The 18628-nt window shown below is 43.6% G+C and overlaps 1 protein-coding gene across 1 annotated transcript in view; it reads left to right on the top strand.

Moving 5' to 3' along the window:
- Nucleotides 1–572: 572 nt before the first annotated feature.
- The window catches only part of LOC311138494 (plexin-A2-like), a gene marked incomplete at both ends in the record, with an annotated part of 52710 nt that continues 34654 nt past the window's right edge, over nucleotides 573–18628 (top strand). Inside the window, 2 exons of the mRNA XM_084173198.1 lie at nucleotides 573–1787; nucleotides 2873–3055. Coding sequence (XP_084029324.1) covers nucleotides 573–1787; nucleotides 2873–3055 — 1398 coding nt within the window. The remainder of the gene's footprint in view (nucleotides 1788–2872; nucleotides 3056–18628) is intronic.

The following is an 18628-nucleotide window of genomic DNA, read 5'->3' as shown; positions in this document are numbered from 1 at the left end:
GAGAGAACACCTCTCCTGCTAATCTAGCCCAACGCATTGATTGCAGTGGGGATAGAGGTCTACACTTCTCCTGTGAAGTGATTACTAGAATTACATGTTCCGTTGATGTATGTTGTGTCTGAGAAAGCAGAGCAGAAGAAACAGGGTGAAACCATTTCAAGATGCTATTTATCAGTGTGAATCTGTGCTGTCTCTGGCCTGTATCTCTTAGTCCTGTCTTTTATAATGGAAAACTCTTGTCATTGTAAAATGTCACCCTTGTAAAATTGGAGGGAGGTAATTCATATAATTATTTTAATCAAAACATTTTATGAATAAAACCCTGTTTTATGAGTTCTCGCTAAAGGTTTATGAAAGGTTTATTATAACGTCTTCGGTTTGTTTCTGGTTAAATCAAAGTATTCTAGGTCATCTCAAGTCTAGAACAAACCATTTATCTTCTATTTCAGGACGATGTGAAAACCATTGTTGAGGATATCAACTACAGTGCAGCCTGACTGAGTACAGCCTTGTTCATTCCTGCCCTACAGCACTAGAGAGTTAGTCTGGACTTGCCATCTCTTAGAACCCCAATGGGGATGGGGACGTGTTTGGATATAGGATGCACTTACTGCGGCCGTACTAAGGGGCAGTCATGGCCCCTGACGTGGTGGCTGTTGGTCCTGATGTCCATCTCTCTAGCGATGGGCCAAGGTCAGACTGTCAACACTTTCCAGTCAGAGAGGAGAGAGTGGACCCTGAACCACCTGACAGTGCACAAGACCACTGGTGTTCTCTACGTTGGTGCTGTGAACCGGATCTACAAGCTGTCTGCTAACCTAACACTTCTGGTCTCCCACGACACAGGTCCTGAGTACGATAACAACGCCTGCTACCCTCCTCTTATAGTGCAGCCCTGCTCGGAACCCCTGGCATCCACTGACAACATTAACAAACTGCTGCTCATAGACTACTCCCACAACCGCCTGCTGGCCTGTGGCAGCCTCTACCAGGGTGTCTGCAAGCTGATGCGACAGGACGATCTGTTTATCCTGGTAGAGCCCACTCACAAGAAAGAGCATTACCTCTCCAGTGTCAACCAGACAGGCACCATGTATGGGGTCATCGTGCCCTCCTCGCAGGGCCAGGATGGCACCCTGTTCATCGGCACAGCCGTGGGTGGAAAGCAGGACTATTTCCCCACCATCTCCAGCCGTAAGCTGCCCCGTGACCCAGAGTCCTCTGCCATGCTGGACTATGAGCTCCACACTGACTTTGTCTCCTCTCTCATTAAGATCCCCTCTGACACGCTAGCTCTGGTCCCGCGCTTTGACATCTACTACATCTACGGCTTCGCCAGCGGGAACTTTGTCTACTTCCTTACCGTGCAGCCAGAGACCCCAGAGAACGGGATGCCTGCTGGCAGTTCCCCTGGTGACCTGTTCTACACAACCCGCATCATACGCCTCTGCAAAGGGGACACAAAGTTCCACTCTTACGTGTCTTTGCCAGTGGGCTGTGTACACAAGGGAGAGGAGTATCGCCTCCTACAGGCCGCCCACCTGTCTAAGGCAGGGAAGGTACTGGCCAGGTCCTTCAACATCAGTGCCCAGGATGACGTCCTCTTTGCTGTGTTCACCAAGGGCCAGAAGCAGTACCACAAGCCTCTGGACAACTCCGCCCTGTGTATCTTTACAATCCGAGACATCAACGCCCGCATTAAAGAGCGTCTGCAGTCCTGCTACCAGGGAGAGGGCAACCTGGAATTACACTGGCTGCTTGGAAAGGATGTGCAGTGCACCAAGGCGGTAGGTACCTGTAGCTAACACCCTGAAGAGGGCTGCATCCAGTCCCTTCATTAGCATCCAGCTAGCCAGGGGCAAACCAGCATTGGCTCCTCTGATGTGGCATACAGTCACATTATTCAGACAGTGGAGCTGACAGGTTAGAGAATGTAATATTTAAAGCTCTTTGAATACCCCACAGCCTTGATTACACTAACAGTAGCTGATAGGCAGAAAGGTAGACAGAATCCCGCTGAAGAGTCCCATTCAACGTTTTCAATATTCCTCAAGAGCAGCAGAGTAAGTTGGGGAGATGAATGTACAAGGCTAATCAGAGGAGTTTTGTATGTGACTTTGATTCCATTCAGAGGCTCCGGCTCAGGCTCTCTCTCTCTCTCTCTCTCTCTCTCTCTCTCTCTTTCTCTCTCACTCTCTCTCTTTCCATTTGTGACTGTAATTCTGTATGATATGAGGCTGTCAGTGTTCAGAAAAATGGTAACAAGGACATCCATCAAGGTTGTTATTCAGCAACTCTCACCCAACCACTTTGATTCCAAGATCCTATTTTGCTAATAGTCACATACTGCCTCTTACCCATGTCATCCATCTGTTCCAGTGCAGAAGAAAGCAGAATAGATACTCTCGAGAGGTGCAGGAAATGAAAGTACAAATGTGTTGCCCTAAAAAGTGAGATTTCTATTCTGTCTGACAGGCCATTAGTGGATGTTTGAGGTGGGTTGTGCTAGATGTAACAGGACTGCTTAGCATGCGAGCCTCTTTGATGCTAAATCAAAACCTGACATCTCTGGGCCTGTATGTTTGTGTGATGTCAGATCAAGCGATTTAAATCACAGAAACCTGCACCAAATACATGGCGTTCTCCTGTTTGCCACGAGCAATTAAACTGCTCAACAAACACACTGTCCTGGCACTGTTGACAAATGTAACAGCCCCAATATCTTTTGAAGTCGCGGCCTTGAAAACCATGGTAATTGTGTGTAGCAAATATGTAAGGATTTTTACAGTAGTCATTTTGAGATTTCTTACTCTCCTTCTCTTGCTCTCTGACTCACCCATCTCTCCCTGTCTTCCCCCATCTCTCTCTGCAGCCTGTGCCTATCGATGATCACTTCTGTGGGCTGGACATCAACCAGCCCCTGGGGGGCTCCCAGCTGGTAGCTGGCTTGACGGTGTACACTGAAACCAGGGACAGGCTGACCTCTGTCACCTCCTACATCTATAATGGCTACAGCGTGGCCTTTATCGGCACCAGGAGTGGCAGACTGAAGAAGGTAAGCATGGGTAATGCACTGACAGATCTAGCAGGGGGATTCTTTCTCCACACCCACATGAAGAAATACTATAGTATATTATGGTATAAATACTAGTATTCACTGTAGTGTTTTTTCAGACTTGACTGTCATATTCACTGAAGTCTGCAAAAACACTACAGTGAATACATTTTCCATAACCTGTAGGTGGGTGGGTGGGTGGGTGGGTGGGTGGGTGGGTAGGTGGGTAGGTGGGTAGGTAGGTAGGACTGGGGTCTGAACGGATAGTTCAGAGCTTCTTCTCTTTTCTATAATACAATATATGGTCTATACATGGCATGTAGGTTTCTCACTTATGGGTTGCACAAATTGGGAAATGGAGGAGGGGAATGGGTATATGCAAATGAAATACTGTAGTATTTACAATAGGTAAAAAAGTGTAGTGTTTTTGCAGACTGTCATGTTTTTTGCTGACATTACTGTAGTATTTACTACAGTGTTTTGCGGATAATACAGTAGTATTTACTATAGTATTCTACAGTATACTACTACAGTCTAGTAAGTTATACACATGATTGAGGGACACTACAGTGTATAGTATAGTATTCTACAGTATACTACAGTTTACTACATAATTCTATAGTAAGTACTGTAGTATTCTATAGTAAACTGTAGTATTCTTTCATGTGGGCATTCCTGTAAGCAATCAAAAGAGAACCATGGCACTCTCCCAGAAGCTTTGCTGGTGCGTAAAACCCGCAAATTCAGACAAACAAAGAGGTGTAATGGGTTTGCGCTAAAAAATATGTTGCATAAAGCTTACTTCATTATTCAATTTTTTTTTTTTTTTTTTACTGCATCAGGGATTGCGTACACAGACGTTTCACTGCATCAGGGATAGCGTACACAGACGTTTCACTGCATCAGGGATAGCGTACACAGACGTTTCACTGCATCAGGGATAGTGTACACAGACGTTTCACTGCATCAGGGATAGCGTACACAGACGTTTCACTGCATCAGGGATAGCGTACACAGACGTTTCACTGCATCAGGGATAGCGTACACAGATGTTTCTGCTTTACAGCCTTCTTCAGTGTGTAGGTACAATATTCTTTAATTCAAAACAGCATTTAGTAAAGAACAACAGATGAGCAGCAGGTGCTTCTAATCAGGGTTGCCACTTATCTGCCAATCAGGGTTGTGGCTTTTCTGGTCAGCCAATATTTAGAGATCAATGGTTTATCATCAGGAAAAATAGATCAACAGCCAAGACTAGCAATATCATAAATTCTAGCCCCTTGGCTTTAATCGCTATGCAAGAGGCACAAATAAAAATATTCTTACAATATTTAGTTACTTCAAGAGTCTCTCTTGATATAACTGTATGGACATAAATCAAGATAGGGAAGTATTATTGTACGGATTAATGGGGACATGTTGTTGATGTTGTGACTCTCAGTGGTCACTAAAGATCCCATGTTAACCCCGGTGGCATGGCTAAATTCCCAATCTGGCCCTCATAACATCATGGCCACCTAATCATCCCCAGCTTCCAATTGGCTCGTTCATCCTGTAACTATTCCGCAGGTCATTGCTGTAAATGAGAATGTGTTCTCAGTCAACTTACCTGCAAAAATTAGGGTTAAATAAAAAATTAAAAGACATTAGCCAGTGGGGCACAGTGGTATAGGGTACAGTGTCAGCCTGTCTGGCACATATGTAGGGTGGAATTGGAGCAGAGGCTCACATAACTAGACAAGTTATGTGAGGTCCTTCTAGAAGCATGATACCGACTTCTGGGAGCCCCCATGGAGAAGCAGGTTACGTCTAGCCTCGTACGAACCATCCTGATCTCGCAAGCTCACATTGTGTAGAGAAACAGAATGTGATCTTGCGAGATCAGGATGGTTCGTACGAGGCTAGGTCACGTCTGTACTCCTATTCCATCATCCCAAATGGCCACGTAGAGTGGAAATGGGGCATGACAATAAATGCCTTCAGGAGATCAGTCAGGCAACAAGGCCATTGGATAAGGGCAGGCTCAGCACATCGGAAGGTCAGGGGCCAGAAGGTCATTCTCACGGTTCAGCCTCAGACACAGCATCTGGGGATGTCACTCATCAAACCCAGCAACACCCATTTCCAACCCGACTGGACATGTATTCTATCAATACATTGAATTTGTCTGTGTTTTGTTGTTAGAGTGTGGTAGTTGGGAAATGTCATTCTAGATTGGCTTCTTGTGTCCCATTAGCTAGCCTACTGTATGTTCCTGGCTCAACACAAAGCTGAATATGCCAGTAATCCCAGACCAACATAATGTGCCACTGCCACCAGTGACAGTAAGGCTACAGTGGGGAAAAAAAGTATTTAGTCAGCCACCAATTTTGCAAGTTCTCCCACTTAAAAAGATGAGAGAGGCCTGTAATTTTCATCATAGGTACACGTCAACTATGACAGACAAAATGAGAAAAAAAAATCCAGAAAATCACATTGTAGGATTTTTAATGAATTTATTTGCAAATTATGGTGGAAAATAAGTATTTGGTCAATAACAAAAGTTTCTCAATACACTTTGTTATATACCCTTTGTTGGCAATGACACAGGTCAAATGTTTTCTGTAAGTCTTCACAAGGTTTTCACACACTGTTGCTGGTATTTTGGCCCATTCCTCCATGCAGATCTCCTCTAGAGCAATGATGTTTTGGGGCTGTCGCTGGGCAACACGGACTTTCAACTCCCTCCAAAGATTTTCTATGGGGTTGAGATCTGGAGACTGGCTAGGCCACTCCAGGACCTTGAAATGCTTCTTACGAAGCCACTCCTTCGTTGCCCGGGCGGTGTGTTTGGGATCATTGTCATGCTGAAAGACCCAGCCATGTTTCATCTTCAATGCCCTTGCTGATGGAAGGAGGTTTTCACTCAAAATCTCACAATACATGGCCCCATTCATTCTTTCCTTTACACGGATCAGTCGTCCTGGTCCCTTTGCAGAAAAACAGCCCCAAAGCATGATGTTTCCACCCCCATGAATCACAGTAGGTATGGTGTTCTTTGGATGCAACTCAGCATTCTTTGTCCTCCAAACACGACGAGTTGAGTTTTTGGTTTCATCTGACCATATGACATTCTCCCAATCCTCTTCTGGATCATCCAAATGCACTCTAGCAAACTTCAGACGGGCCTGGACATGTACTGGCTTAAGCAGGGGGACACGTCTGGCACTGCAGGATTTGAGTCCCTGGCGGCGTAGTGTGTTACTGATGGTAGGCTTTGTTACTTTGGTCCCAGCTCTCTGCAGGTCATTCACTAGGTCCCCCGTGTGGTTCTGGGATTTTTGCTCACCGTTCTTGTGATCATTTTGACCCCACGGGGTGAGATCTTGCGTGGAGCCCCAGATCGAGGGAGATTATCAGTGGTCTTGTATGTCTTCCATTTCCTAATAATTGCTCCCACAGTTGATTTCTTCAAACCAAGCTGCTTATCTATTGCAGATTCAGTCTTCCCAGCCTGGTGCAGGTCTACAGTTTTGTTTCTGGTGTCCTTTGACAGCTCTTTGGTTTTGGCCATAGTGGAGTTTGGAGTGTGACTGTTTGAGGTTGTGGACAGGTGTCTTTTATACTGATAACAAGTTCAAACAGGTGCCATTAATACAGGTAACGAGTGGAGGACAGAGGAGCCTCTTAAAGAAGAAGTTACAGGTCTGTGAGAGCCAGAAATCTTGCTCGTTTGTAGGTGACCAAAAACGTATTTTCCACCATTATTTGCAAATAAATTCATAAAAAATCCTACAATGTGATTTTCTGATTTTTTTGTTCTCATTTTGTCTGTCATAGTTGACGTGTACCTATGATGAAAATTACAGGCCTCTCTCATCTTTTTAAGTGGGAGAACTTGCACAATTGGTGGCTGACTAAATGGGGTAGTAGCAATATCAAAAACATTAAGTATCCAGATAAAAATATTTTATAAATATTATATAATTATTAGATGACGCTTACCCGACACACTTGTCTAAATTGCTGGGTCATGTGAAGGATGCTATAACCACCCCTCACCCACATCTAGCTAAGTGGATCGATCACTATTGTCTAGACATGTACACATGTTCATGAAATACAATAGATGGCCGTAATCACCCCCAGACACACCTGGCTAATTAGGTGGGTCATGTAATAATCTGGCCGAAGTGGAGTCTTTTGTTTAGACATGTAGCTAGCTAGGTAGCTAGCTAGCTAAACAATGAACCGGCATAATCCCAACTCGTACTACTACCAATACAAACATTGTCATAGCTGTAGTATAAATCTGCAGGTAGCTAAAGCTAACAAACTAGATTCAATGTTAGCTAACTAACAATAGGCTATAACTAGCAATGCAAATGGATTTCTGATTAGAATAATATTACTACACAGATCATACGGCACACAATTGGCCCAGCGTCGTCCGGGTTTGGCCGGTGTAGGCCGTCATTGTAAATAAGAATTTGTTCTTAACTGACTTGCCTAGTTAAATAAAGGTAAAAAATAAAATAAAATAAATAAATACACATAACTTTAGCTAACGAGCCAGCAAGCTAATGTACGCGTTAACTTGCAATAAAAATGACTTTCTGACAAAATTAGAAACGTATATCTGAAAATGTATCTAGACTCTTACCCGTATTCATGGATGAACGCTTCACGGCAGACTGGAACCATTTAACTCTGTTTTGTTTGTAGATACATCTTGTTTGGCCAGCATGTGTCAAGTCGCTCCGGTTCACACTGACAGTGGCGTGTGCAGAAAGTAGCCCATCACTTATTCCAATTGATCTGTCGATAGCGCCTGCTAAATTCAGGGCATCAATATTGTAGAGAAAATTAGTAGTTCTCGATGGCTAACATTATATCTTTCAAAAAACTTTCAAAAAACAGCGCGGTAGAAAGGACTATCAACACATACTGAACAGCTCACGTTACAGACAAAAGCATGCTACATGGCAGACCAATCCAAACTCATCTCCCGGCATGTCCAGCCCATCCATTATCTCAGCCAATCATGGCTAGTGTGAAGGTTCCTGTCTTTTTCCGTGGCTAAACCGACTAGGCTCGTAATTTAACAATTTTATTTGCATTTATGGATGGAATACAAGTTTGTTATTAAGGCACATGAAAGTTCACGTTTCAGAAGGCCTTTCTGCAACAAACAAACAAATCAATGTTTACGTTCAAATCCCTCTCCTGTGAAGTAGTGACGTGGGACACACGCCTAGTTTCCTGAAACGAGTCACAAATGCACCCAACATTCTCCTCAGTGACTATAATAATTTAGGAGTATTTCCTTTGGATTAAAATGATAAGCACACAGCAAACAAAGCTCTCACGAATGCTCTCAAGTGCCGATACTGCATTCATTTTAGCTTTTTGAGAACTGGCATAATGAGGAAACTCTCCAAAGTATATCTAAATGATTCAAGCTTTTCAAAGACATGGCTTCACAGTGGACAGGAAGGAGATATTTGGTGATTGAAGTGATTAGTAAAGAATCTCAGACAGGAGGACGACTGGCAAGGAAGGTGTGTTTGAGGCTACATTTAAAGGGTTTTCAAAACTGCATGCTGTGAACAGTAGTCTCATTAAAGAAATCTTCACAGTAGATAGACATTTCACTACAAATGAAGATGTACATAGCATTAAAGTGACAACATTTACTGATGGCATGTCTATGTTTATATCCTCTGCTTCCCTTGAGTTCTGCTTGCATTAGGACATTTAAACATATGCTGTACTTAGTACACACCCATGAGCATGCATGCAAAGACACGCACATGCACACACACACACACACACACACACACACACACACACACACACACACACACACACACACACACACACACACACACACACACACACACACACACACACACACACACACACACACACACACACACACGCACACACACACACACACGGGCTTGCATATACACAAACAGGATGCTACTGTTGGAGAGCAGTTAAGAAAGTTAAGACCAGACGAGTGCATGAATCGCTCTGTTGTCTTTCTCCCACAGCACAGTATTATTTGGTTGACCCTAGGAACCCCCCAAAACAAAGGGAATGGAGGAGGGGGTATAAAGGAGGACAGGAATGAGAGAACAGGAAGCAGGGACCTGAAGGAGAGCCCAAAAGATCTTAGGGGAAAACACAGAGACTTAGAGGAGTCTCTGGATATGTAGTAGAAATTGTGGTATGGGGGCTTGGAAGCTAGCCACACTGTAGAATGTTAACTTCAGGGATTTAGGGAAAACCTCAAGGATCATTCAGAAAACCTCCTATACCTTTGGGGCAAAACTGACGTACTGGAGATGCTGTATGTTTTTCTTTTCTTTGTCAGACAAGCACTCTCCCACACTCAGCACACACTCAGCACATACTCAGCACACACACACACACACACACACACACACACACACACACACACACACACACACACACACACACACACACACACACACACACACACACACACACACACACACACACACACACACACACACAATTAGAGTGCATCCATCATAGTTAGTAATCATATTTGGTAATGGCATTTGCTAACACACAGCTTGTTCAATGCTGGGAATCAAGGAAAGTCGTCGCAGGACAGACTCCTCTTCATCAGCATTCAGCCAAAGTCATGATGGATATGGGCTAATCAATGTCCACTCTCCAGTCTGTCAGTTAGAATCTGCCCAAACACACAGCCACTCAACCCTGAAGGTTTGCCAGACGTACTGGCCTTATGTCATTGTATTTTTAGTGTCTTAGAAAGAGGCTATGTTTGGAAAATGTCATGAATCTTTGTTGCTAGAGTGTCCTTGCTACCATACAGTACTCTATATGGGGCAAAGGAATAAGGGAGATTGGGTGACTGCTGTTCCCACATGCTTCAAGATGGCCACCATTGTTCCTGTACCCAAGAAAGCAAATATTATGATGTGGAAAATAATCACTATACTTTATTAAAAATCAAAGTTCTTCCAGAGTTTTTGTAGAATCAAGATTGACTTTATTACAATGTTACAAAGCCGCGCTGGTCTGCAGAGTAGCCTCCCTTCTCTCTCTCTGCTCCGCATCTATATAGTCCCATTCAAATCCCTCCTAGCTCAAAACCCCTCCTTCTTGGGTTCTCCTACCATTATCTTCAGTTTCCCGCTCTCTATCGCTCCGCCCACTCCCTTCTTCTATGATGGCGGCTAAATTTAACTTTTATTCAGTTCAGAATCAATAGTAATACAATCAATCAATCCCTTATCTTGCAAAAACACGTTCATCATGTTTAGTTTAAACTCTGTTCAACCCCAGCTCTCCCGAGCTTGACCTAAAGATTCATTGTTGGACATGACAGGTTCACACTTAATCTTTCAAACATACCCAAACCTACTCCTCTTCCCTCCCGTCATGCTGTAATTACTCATGACTAGTCTAAACGCTGTTCAACTTTGGCTCCGCTCTCAGAACCTTTGTTTGAGGAGAGATGCATTAGGCAACAGTCTGGTTTCAGTCTCTGATAAGGTAAGACAGCCATGGATTAGGTAAGAGCGAGCAATTCGACCCTAGGTCAGATCCCCATTTCACACATACACAAGCCCAGTGAAAGGAACCATTCTTAGTTCTTGCCTAGCAACAGAGACGTCCGTGATTTAACTTTGTTTAGCACATAGTTCACTACAAAATCCCCCTCATATCCCCCCAATGTGAGACTCATTGTCCCACAACCCCACAAAAGTATATAATGATTAATTATGGTCATGATATCAGACACAATCCTGGCATTTAAGGTTATAGTTTTCAAACATAAAAATTCAGAAGTTTCTACTCAAACCAATTCCAATATAAGTGTTAGTATCCTAACACATTAACATACCTAAAATAAATGCAACTTTGTTTTAACCATAATATCTAGGACATGTTGAGAAAAGTGTCAACATCTTTAACTCACATTTCATTCAGATCAATCAGTCAGCTTAAAATGTATAATCATAATCAAATTAATTACCCAAAACAAATTTTGAATGACAATTCATAATTATTCACCTTGGTTCCATCACTCAAAGTTAAAACCCTCACCTTAGCACCCATTAACACTGGCAGAATGTACATTTATATTATCCATAATTCTAGCATTTGCTTCCTCATAAGGAGAATAACAACAGATCAGTATCTCAATGCATTCTTAATCTAAATTACTATAAATGTAGCAGTGTATAATACCTCCTTAATCAACCTACTACCTCAAATAACAATCCCTTCTTCCCCCGGCACTCAATCTTCTGGCCTGTCTTCATTATGTTCTTCAGATAGCTTCATAGTTCATCTTGGATTGCCCATGACAATGTCCCAATTCCAATGTCACACCTGAGCCGCCCCACCTCTACCTCGATTCTGTTTTGTCCGTTTTGCCAACCATTATACCAGAACCATGAGAAATGTTGTATTTGAATAGATCTCTCTTCATGCCCACTCCACATGGACTCCTGTCACATTCTTGAGAGAAAAGGCATAAGAGAATAGGCAGTTGATCGCTTCGATTGGATGCTGGTTCTGATTCAGGTCTCCTGGTAGAGGTGGTGCTGGACAGGAATGTCTTCAACGCTTTTGTTGCTCCTCTTCAGCCGGGTAGAGGGTTTTTTGTTTTTATTGAGGTTCACACCGTTATGGACCGAATTATCTCTGCTATGCATCAAGACACCATCCATAGTAACCTCGAGAAAGGACAGATCATAACAGTTTAGTTGGGTTCATTTACAATCCAAAAATTCCCATAAGCATTGGATATATGACGAATTATTATGTTTCACCAATCATTCTTAATACCAATTTCTAATACTTGACCTGGCTGCCTAATAGATTTTTATTTGAGGGGTCCCTGCATTCCGAAGGCTATCTGTATCTAAGTGTGATATAGTTTCACCTTCTCCCTTGAATTCTCCTAAATTATAACTCAATTGTTTTATTGTAACGCTCATATTTTTGCTCATAGTCTATTTGATATTTCTCTGGTGTTTCCCTTTCCCTTGTCTCTATTCTAACATCTAATTGCTTACACTTCTTTCCCCACCCTGGTTGATTATAAAATTGTTTATATTTAGGATTTTCTAAATATGACAAACATTCTGCTTGGAAATATGAGTTCCTTAGATGACGGAAGTTGTGGTTGAACATAGCACAGTCCTGGTAACTGTGGAGATCTGGAACTACTGTTAATTATTTTAAAGGAGATGAAGTGTATATTAGACAGTTTTCTTTCTTAAATTTTAATGTAGTATATTGTACTCATCGATACCAGTCATTGTTTCACGCCTCCTTCCATTCCCTTTCTTCTGCGTTTGATGGGGCTCTAACATGTAAGGGGTTTAGTGCACTTTCCCAAGGAATAACTACTTCAACAACTCTTCCCCCTGGAAATGTAGCACTAAGTACTACAGTGAGGGAAAACATTATTTTATCCCCTGCTGATTTTGTATGTTTGCCCACTGACAAAGACATGATCAGTCTATAATTTTAATGGTAGGTTTATTTGAACAGTGAGAGACAGAATAACAACAAAAAAATCCAGAAAAACGCATGTCAAAAATGTTATAAATTGATTTGCATTTTAATGAGGGTAATAAGTATTTGACCCCTCTGCAAAACATGACTTAGTACTTGGTGGAAAAACCCTTGTTGGCAATCACAGAGGTCAGACGTTTCTTGTAGTTGGCCACCAGGTTTGCACACATCTCAGGAGGGATTTTGTTCCACTCCTCTTTGCAGATCTTCTCCAAGTCATTAAGATTTCGAGGCTGACGTTTGGCAACTCGAACCTTCAGCTCCCTCCACAGATTTTCTATGGGATGAAGGTCTGGAGACTGGCTTGGCCACTCCAGGACCTTAATGTGCTTCTTCTTGAGCCACTCCTTTGTTGCCTTGGCCATGTGTTTTGGGTCATTGTCATGCTGGAATACCCATCCACGACCCATTTTCAATGCCCTGGGAAGGAGGTTCTCACCCAAGATTTGACGGTACATGGCCCCGTCAATCGTCCCTTTGATGCTGTGAAGTTGTCCTGGCCCCTTAGCAGAAAAATACCTCCAAAGCTTAATGTTTCCACCTCCATGTTTGACGGTGGGGATGGTGTTCTTGGGATCATAGGCAGCATTCCTCCTCCTTCAAACATAGCGAGTTGAGTTAATGCCAAAAAGCTCAATTTTGGTCTCATCTGACCACAACACTTTCAACCCAGTTCTCCTCTGAATCATTCAGATGTTCATTGGCAAAGTTCAGATGGACCTGTATATGTGCTTCCTTGAGCAGGGGGACCTTGCGGGCACTGCAGGATTTCAGTCCTTCACGGCGTAGTGTGTTACCAATTGTTTTCTTGGTGACTATGGTCCCAGCTGCCTTGAGATCATTGACAAGATCCTCCCGTGTAGTTCTGGGCTGATTCCTCACTGTTCTCATGATCATTGCAACTCCACGAGGTGAGATCTTGCATGGAGCCCCAGGCTGAGGGAGATTGACAGTTATTTTGTGTTTCTTCCATTTGCGAATAATCGCACCAACTGTTGTCACATTTTTACATTTACATTTTCGTCATTTAGCAGACGCTCTTATCCAGAGCGACATACAAATAGGTGCATTCACCTTATGATAGCCAGTGGGACAACCAATTTACAATTATATATATATATATATATATATATATATATATATATATATATTAAACAAATTTTTTATGATTTTTTCTTTTATTCATTATTATTAAAAAATTTTGGGGGGTGGGGTAAGGGGGGGTAGAAGGAATACTTTATCCTATCCCAGGTATTCCTTAAAGAGGTGGGGTTTCAAGTGTCTCCGGAAGGTGGTGAGTGACTCCGCTGTCCTGGCGTTGTGAGGGAGCTTGTTCCACCATTGGGGTGCCAGAGCAGCGAACAGTTTTGACTGGGCTGAGCGGGAACTGTGCTTCCGCAGTAGGGGGGCCAGCAGGCCAGAGGTGGATGAACGCAATGCCCTCGTTTGGGTGTAGTGACTGATCAGAGCCTGAAGGTATGGAGGTGCCGTTCCCTTCACAGCTCCGTAGGCAAGCACCATGGTCTTGTAGCAGATGCAAGCTTCAACTGGAAGCCAGTGGAGTGTGCGGAGGAGCGGGGTGACGTGAGAGAACTTGGGAAGGTTGAACACCAGACGGACTGCGGCGTTCTGGATGAGTTGTAGGGGTTTAATGGCACAGGCAGGGAGCCCAGCCAACAGAGAGTTGCAGTAATCCAGAAGGGAGATGACAAGTGCCTGGATTAGGACCTGTGCCGCTTCCTGTGTAAGGCAGGGTTGTACTCTGCGAATGTTGTAGAGCATGTACCTACAGGATCGGGTCACCGCCTTGATGTTAGCGGAGAACGACAGGGTGTTGTCCAGGGTCACGCCAAGGCTCTTTGCACTGGGAGGAGGACACAACGGAGTTGTCAACCGTGATGGCGAGATCATGGAACGGGCAGTCCTTCCATGGGAGGAAGAGCAGCTCCGTCTTGCCGAGGTTCAGCTTGAGGTGGTAATCCGTCATCCACACTAATATGTCTGCCAGACATGCAGAGATGCGATTTACCACCTGGTTATCAGAAGGGGGAAAGGAGAAGATTAATTGTGTGTCGTCTGCGTAGCAATGATAGGAGAGGCCATGTGAGGATATGACAGAGCCGAGTGACTTGGTGTATAGTGAGAATAGGAGAGGGCCTAGAACTGAGCCCTGGGGGACACCAGTGGTGAGAGCACGTGGTGCGGAGACAGATTCTCGCCATGCCACCTGGTAGGAGCGACCTGTCAGGTAGGACGCAATCCATGAGTGAGCCGCGCCGGAGATGCCCAACTCGGAGAGGGTGGAGAGGAGGATCTGATGGTTCACAGTATCAAAGGCAGCAGATAGGTCTAGAAGGATGAGAGAGAGTTAGCTTTAGCAGTGCGCAGAGCCTCCGTGACACAGAGAAGAGTAGTCTCAGTTGAATGACCAGTCTTGAAACCTGACTGGTTTGGATCAAGAAGGTCATTCTGAGAGAGATAGCAAAAGAGTTGGCTAAAGACGGCACGCTCAAGAGTTTTGGAGAGAAAAGAAAGAAGGGATACTGGTCTGTAGTTGTTGACATCGGAGGGATCGAGTGTAGGTTTTTTGAGAAGGGGTGCAACTCGCTCTCTTGAAGACGGAAGGGACATAGTCATCGGTCAAGGATGAGTTGATGAGCGAGGTGAGGTAAGGGAGAAGGTCTCCGGAAATGGTCTGGAGAAGAGAGGAGGGGATAGGGTCAAGCGGGCAGGTTGTTGGGCGGCCGGCCGTCACAAGTCGCAAGATTTCATCTGGAGAGAGAGGGGAGAAAGAAGTCAAAGCATAGGGTAGGGCAGTGTGAGCAGGACCAGCGGTGTCATTTGACTTAACAAACGAGGATCGGATGTCGTCAACCTTCTTTTCAAAATGGTTGACGAAGTCATCCACAGAGAGGGAGGAGGGGGGAGGGGGAGGAGGATTCAGCAGGGAGGAGAAGGTGGCAAAGAGCTTCCTAGGGTTAGAGGCAGATGCTTGGAATTTAGAGTGGTAGAAAGTGGCTTTAGCAGCAGAAACAGATGAAGAAAATGTAGAGAGGAGGGAGTGAAAAGATGCCAGGTCCGCAGGGAGTCTAGTTTTCCTCCATTTCCGCTCGGCTGCCCGGAGCCCTGTTCTGTGAGCTCGCAATGAGTCATCAAGCCACGGAGCAGGAGGGGAGGACCGAGCCGGCCGGGAGGATAGGGGACGCTGCTTGGCTGCTTGGCGATGGTCTTGTAGCCCATTCCAGCCTTCTGTAGGTCTACAATCTTGTCCCTGACATCCTTGGAGAGCTCTTTGGTCTTGGCCATGGCGGAGAGTTTGGAATCTGATTGATTGATTGCTTCTGTGGACAGGTGTCTTTTATACAGGTAACAAGCTGAGATTAGGAGCACTCCCTTTAAGAGTGTGCTCCTAATCTCAGCTCGTTACCTGTATAAAAGACACCTGGGAGCCAGAAATTTTTCTGATTGAGAGGGAGTCAAATACTTATTTTCCTCATTAAAATTCTAATCAATTTATAAAAATGTTGACATGCGTTTTTCTAGATTTTTGTTTTGTTATTCTGTCTCTCACTGTTCAAATAAACCTACCATTAAAACTATAGACTGATCAGCTTAATATTGCAGATAGATTGTAACTTCCATCAATGTAATGCAATAAAATGCAAATTAATTACATAAAATTCATACAATGTGATTTTCTGGATTTTTAGATTACGTCTCTCACAGTTGAAGTGTACCTATGATAAAAATTACAGACCTCTACATGCTTTGTAAGTAGGAAAACCTGCAAAATCGGCAGTGTATCAAATACTTGTTCTCCCCACTGTATATATACACATATACATACATATACATATATATATACATACATATACACACATACATACACATATACATATACATATACACACATACACACACATACACACCCACATACAGTGGGGAAAAAAAGTATTTAGTCAGCCACCAATTGTGCAAGTTCTCCCACTTAAAAAGATGAGAGAGGCCTGTAATTTTCATCATAGGTACATGTCAACTATGACAGACAAATTGAGGGAAAAAAATCCTGAAAATCACATTGTAGGATTTTTTATGAATTTATTTGCAAATTATGGTGGAAAATAAGTATTTGGTCCCCTACAAACAAGCAAGATTTCTGGCTCTCACAGACTTGTAACTTCTTCTTTAAGAGGCTCCTCTGTCCTCCACTCGTTACCTGTATTAATGGCACCTGTTTGAACTTGTTATCAGTATAAAAGACACCTGTCCACAACCTCAAACGGTCACACTCCAAACTCCACTATGGCCAAGACCAAAGAGCTGTCAAAAGACACCAGAAACAAAATTGTAGACCTGCACCAGGCTGGGAAGACTGAATCTGCAATAGGTAAGCAGCTTGGTTTGAAGAAATCAACTGTGGGAGCAATTATTAGGAAATGGAAGACATACAAGACCACTGATAATGTCCCTCGATCTGGAGCTCCACGCAAGATCTCACCCCGTGGGGTCAAAATGATCACAAGAACGGTGAGCAAAAATCCCAGAACCACACGCGGGGACCTAGTGAATGACCTGCAGAGAGCTGGGACCAAAGTAACAAAGCCTACCATCAGTAACACACTACGCCGCCAGGGACTCAAATCCTGCAGTGCCAGACGTGTCCCCCTGCTTAAGCCAGTATATCTCCAGGCCCGTCTGATGTTTGCTAGAGTGCATTTGGATGATCCAGAAGAGGATTGGGAGAATGTCATATGGTCAGATGAAACCAAAATATAACTTTTTGGTAAAAACTCAACTCGTCGTGTTTGGAGGACAAAGAATGCTGAGTTGCATCCAAAGAACACCATACCTACTGTGAAGCATGGGGGTGGAAACATCATGCTTTGGGGCTGTTTTTCTGCAAAGGGACCAGGACGACTGATCCGTGTAAAGGAAAGAATGAATGGGGCCATGTATCGTGAGATTTTGAGTGAAAACCTCCTTCCATCAGCAAGGGCATTGAAGATGAAACGTGGCTGGGTCTTTCAGCATGACAATGATCCCAAACACACCGCCCGGGCAACGAAGGAGTGGCTTCGTAAGAAGCATTTCAAGGTCCTGGAGTGGCCTAGCCAGTCTCCAGATCTCAACCCCATAGAAAATCTTTGGAGGGAGTTGAAAGTCTGTGTTGCCCAGCGACAGCCCCAAAACATCACTGCTCTAGAGGAGATCTGCATGGAGGAATGGGCCAAAATATCAGCAACAGTATGTGAAAACCTTGTGAAGACTTACAGAAAACGTTTGACCTGTGTCATTGCCAACAAAGGGTATATAACAAAGTATTGAGAAACTTTTGTTATTGACCAAATACTTATTTTCCACCATAATCTGCAAATAAATTCATAAAAAATTACAGACCTACAATGTGATTTTCTGGATTTTTTTTCCTCATTTTGTCTGTCATAGTTGACGTGTACCTATGATGAAAATTACAGACCTCTCTCATCTTTTTAAGTGGGAGAACTTGCACAATTGGTGGCTGACTAAATACTTGTTTTCCCCACTGTACATACATACATACATACATACATACATACATACATACACACACATATCCTTTTAAAATATATATATATATATTCCCCTTTATTACTTTCCAACTCCGCCACCCTTTCCCCACTTGGAGTAAACTAGTGAACAACAACGCCTAGGCCTCTACTTCCAGCCCATACCCTCTATCTACATTTTATGGACACAGTCAATTTGACAATAATTACATTTTGTTTGTTCTTTCTCCTGATCTTCTTCCACTCTCAACCTCTCCGATCATTTTCATGATGTCCATCCGGTTTGCTTCTATATGCCATATCTTTCTAACTGTGCTCCTTCACAAAAGCTCCCAACCTACAACCCATACACTTATTATGGACACAGCGTGCCCACATTATTAGTTATCTTGTTATTGTTTGTTGTTAATTGTTATTAGTCCCATCCTTCAATTCCATTCAACACCTCCCATCT

The sequence above is a fragment of the Coregonus lavaretus genome (genome assembly GCF_964263955.1).
Source record: "Coregonus lavaretus genome assembly, chromosome: 12".
Lineage (NCBI taxonomy): Eukaryota > Metazoa > Chordata > Actinopteri > Salmoniformes > Salmonidae > Coregonus > Coregonus lavaretus.
The sequence above is the reverse complement of the archived record's forward strand: the minus strand, read 5'-3'. Positions and strand labels throughout refer to the sequence as shown.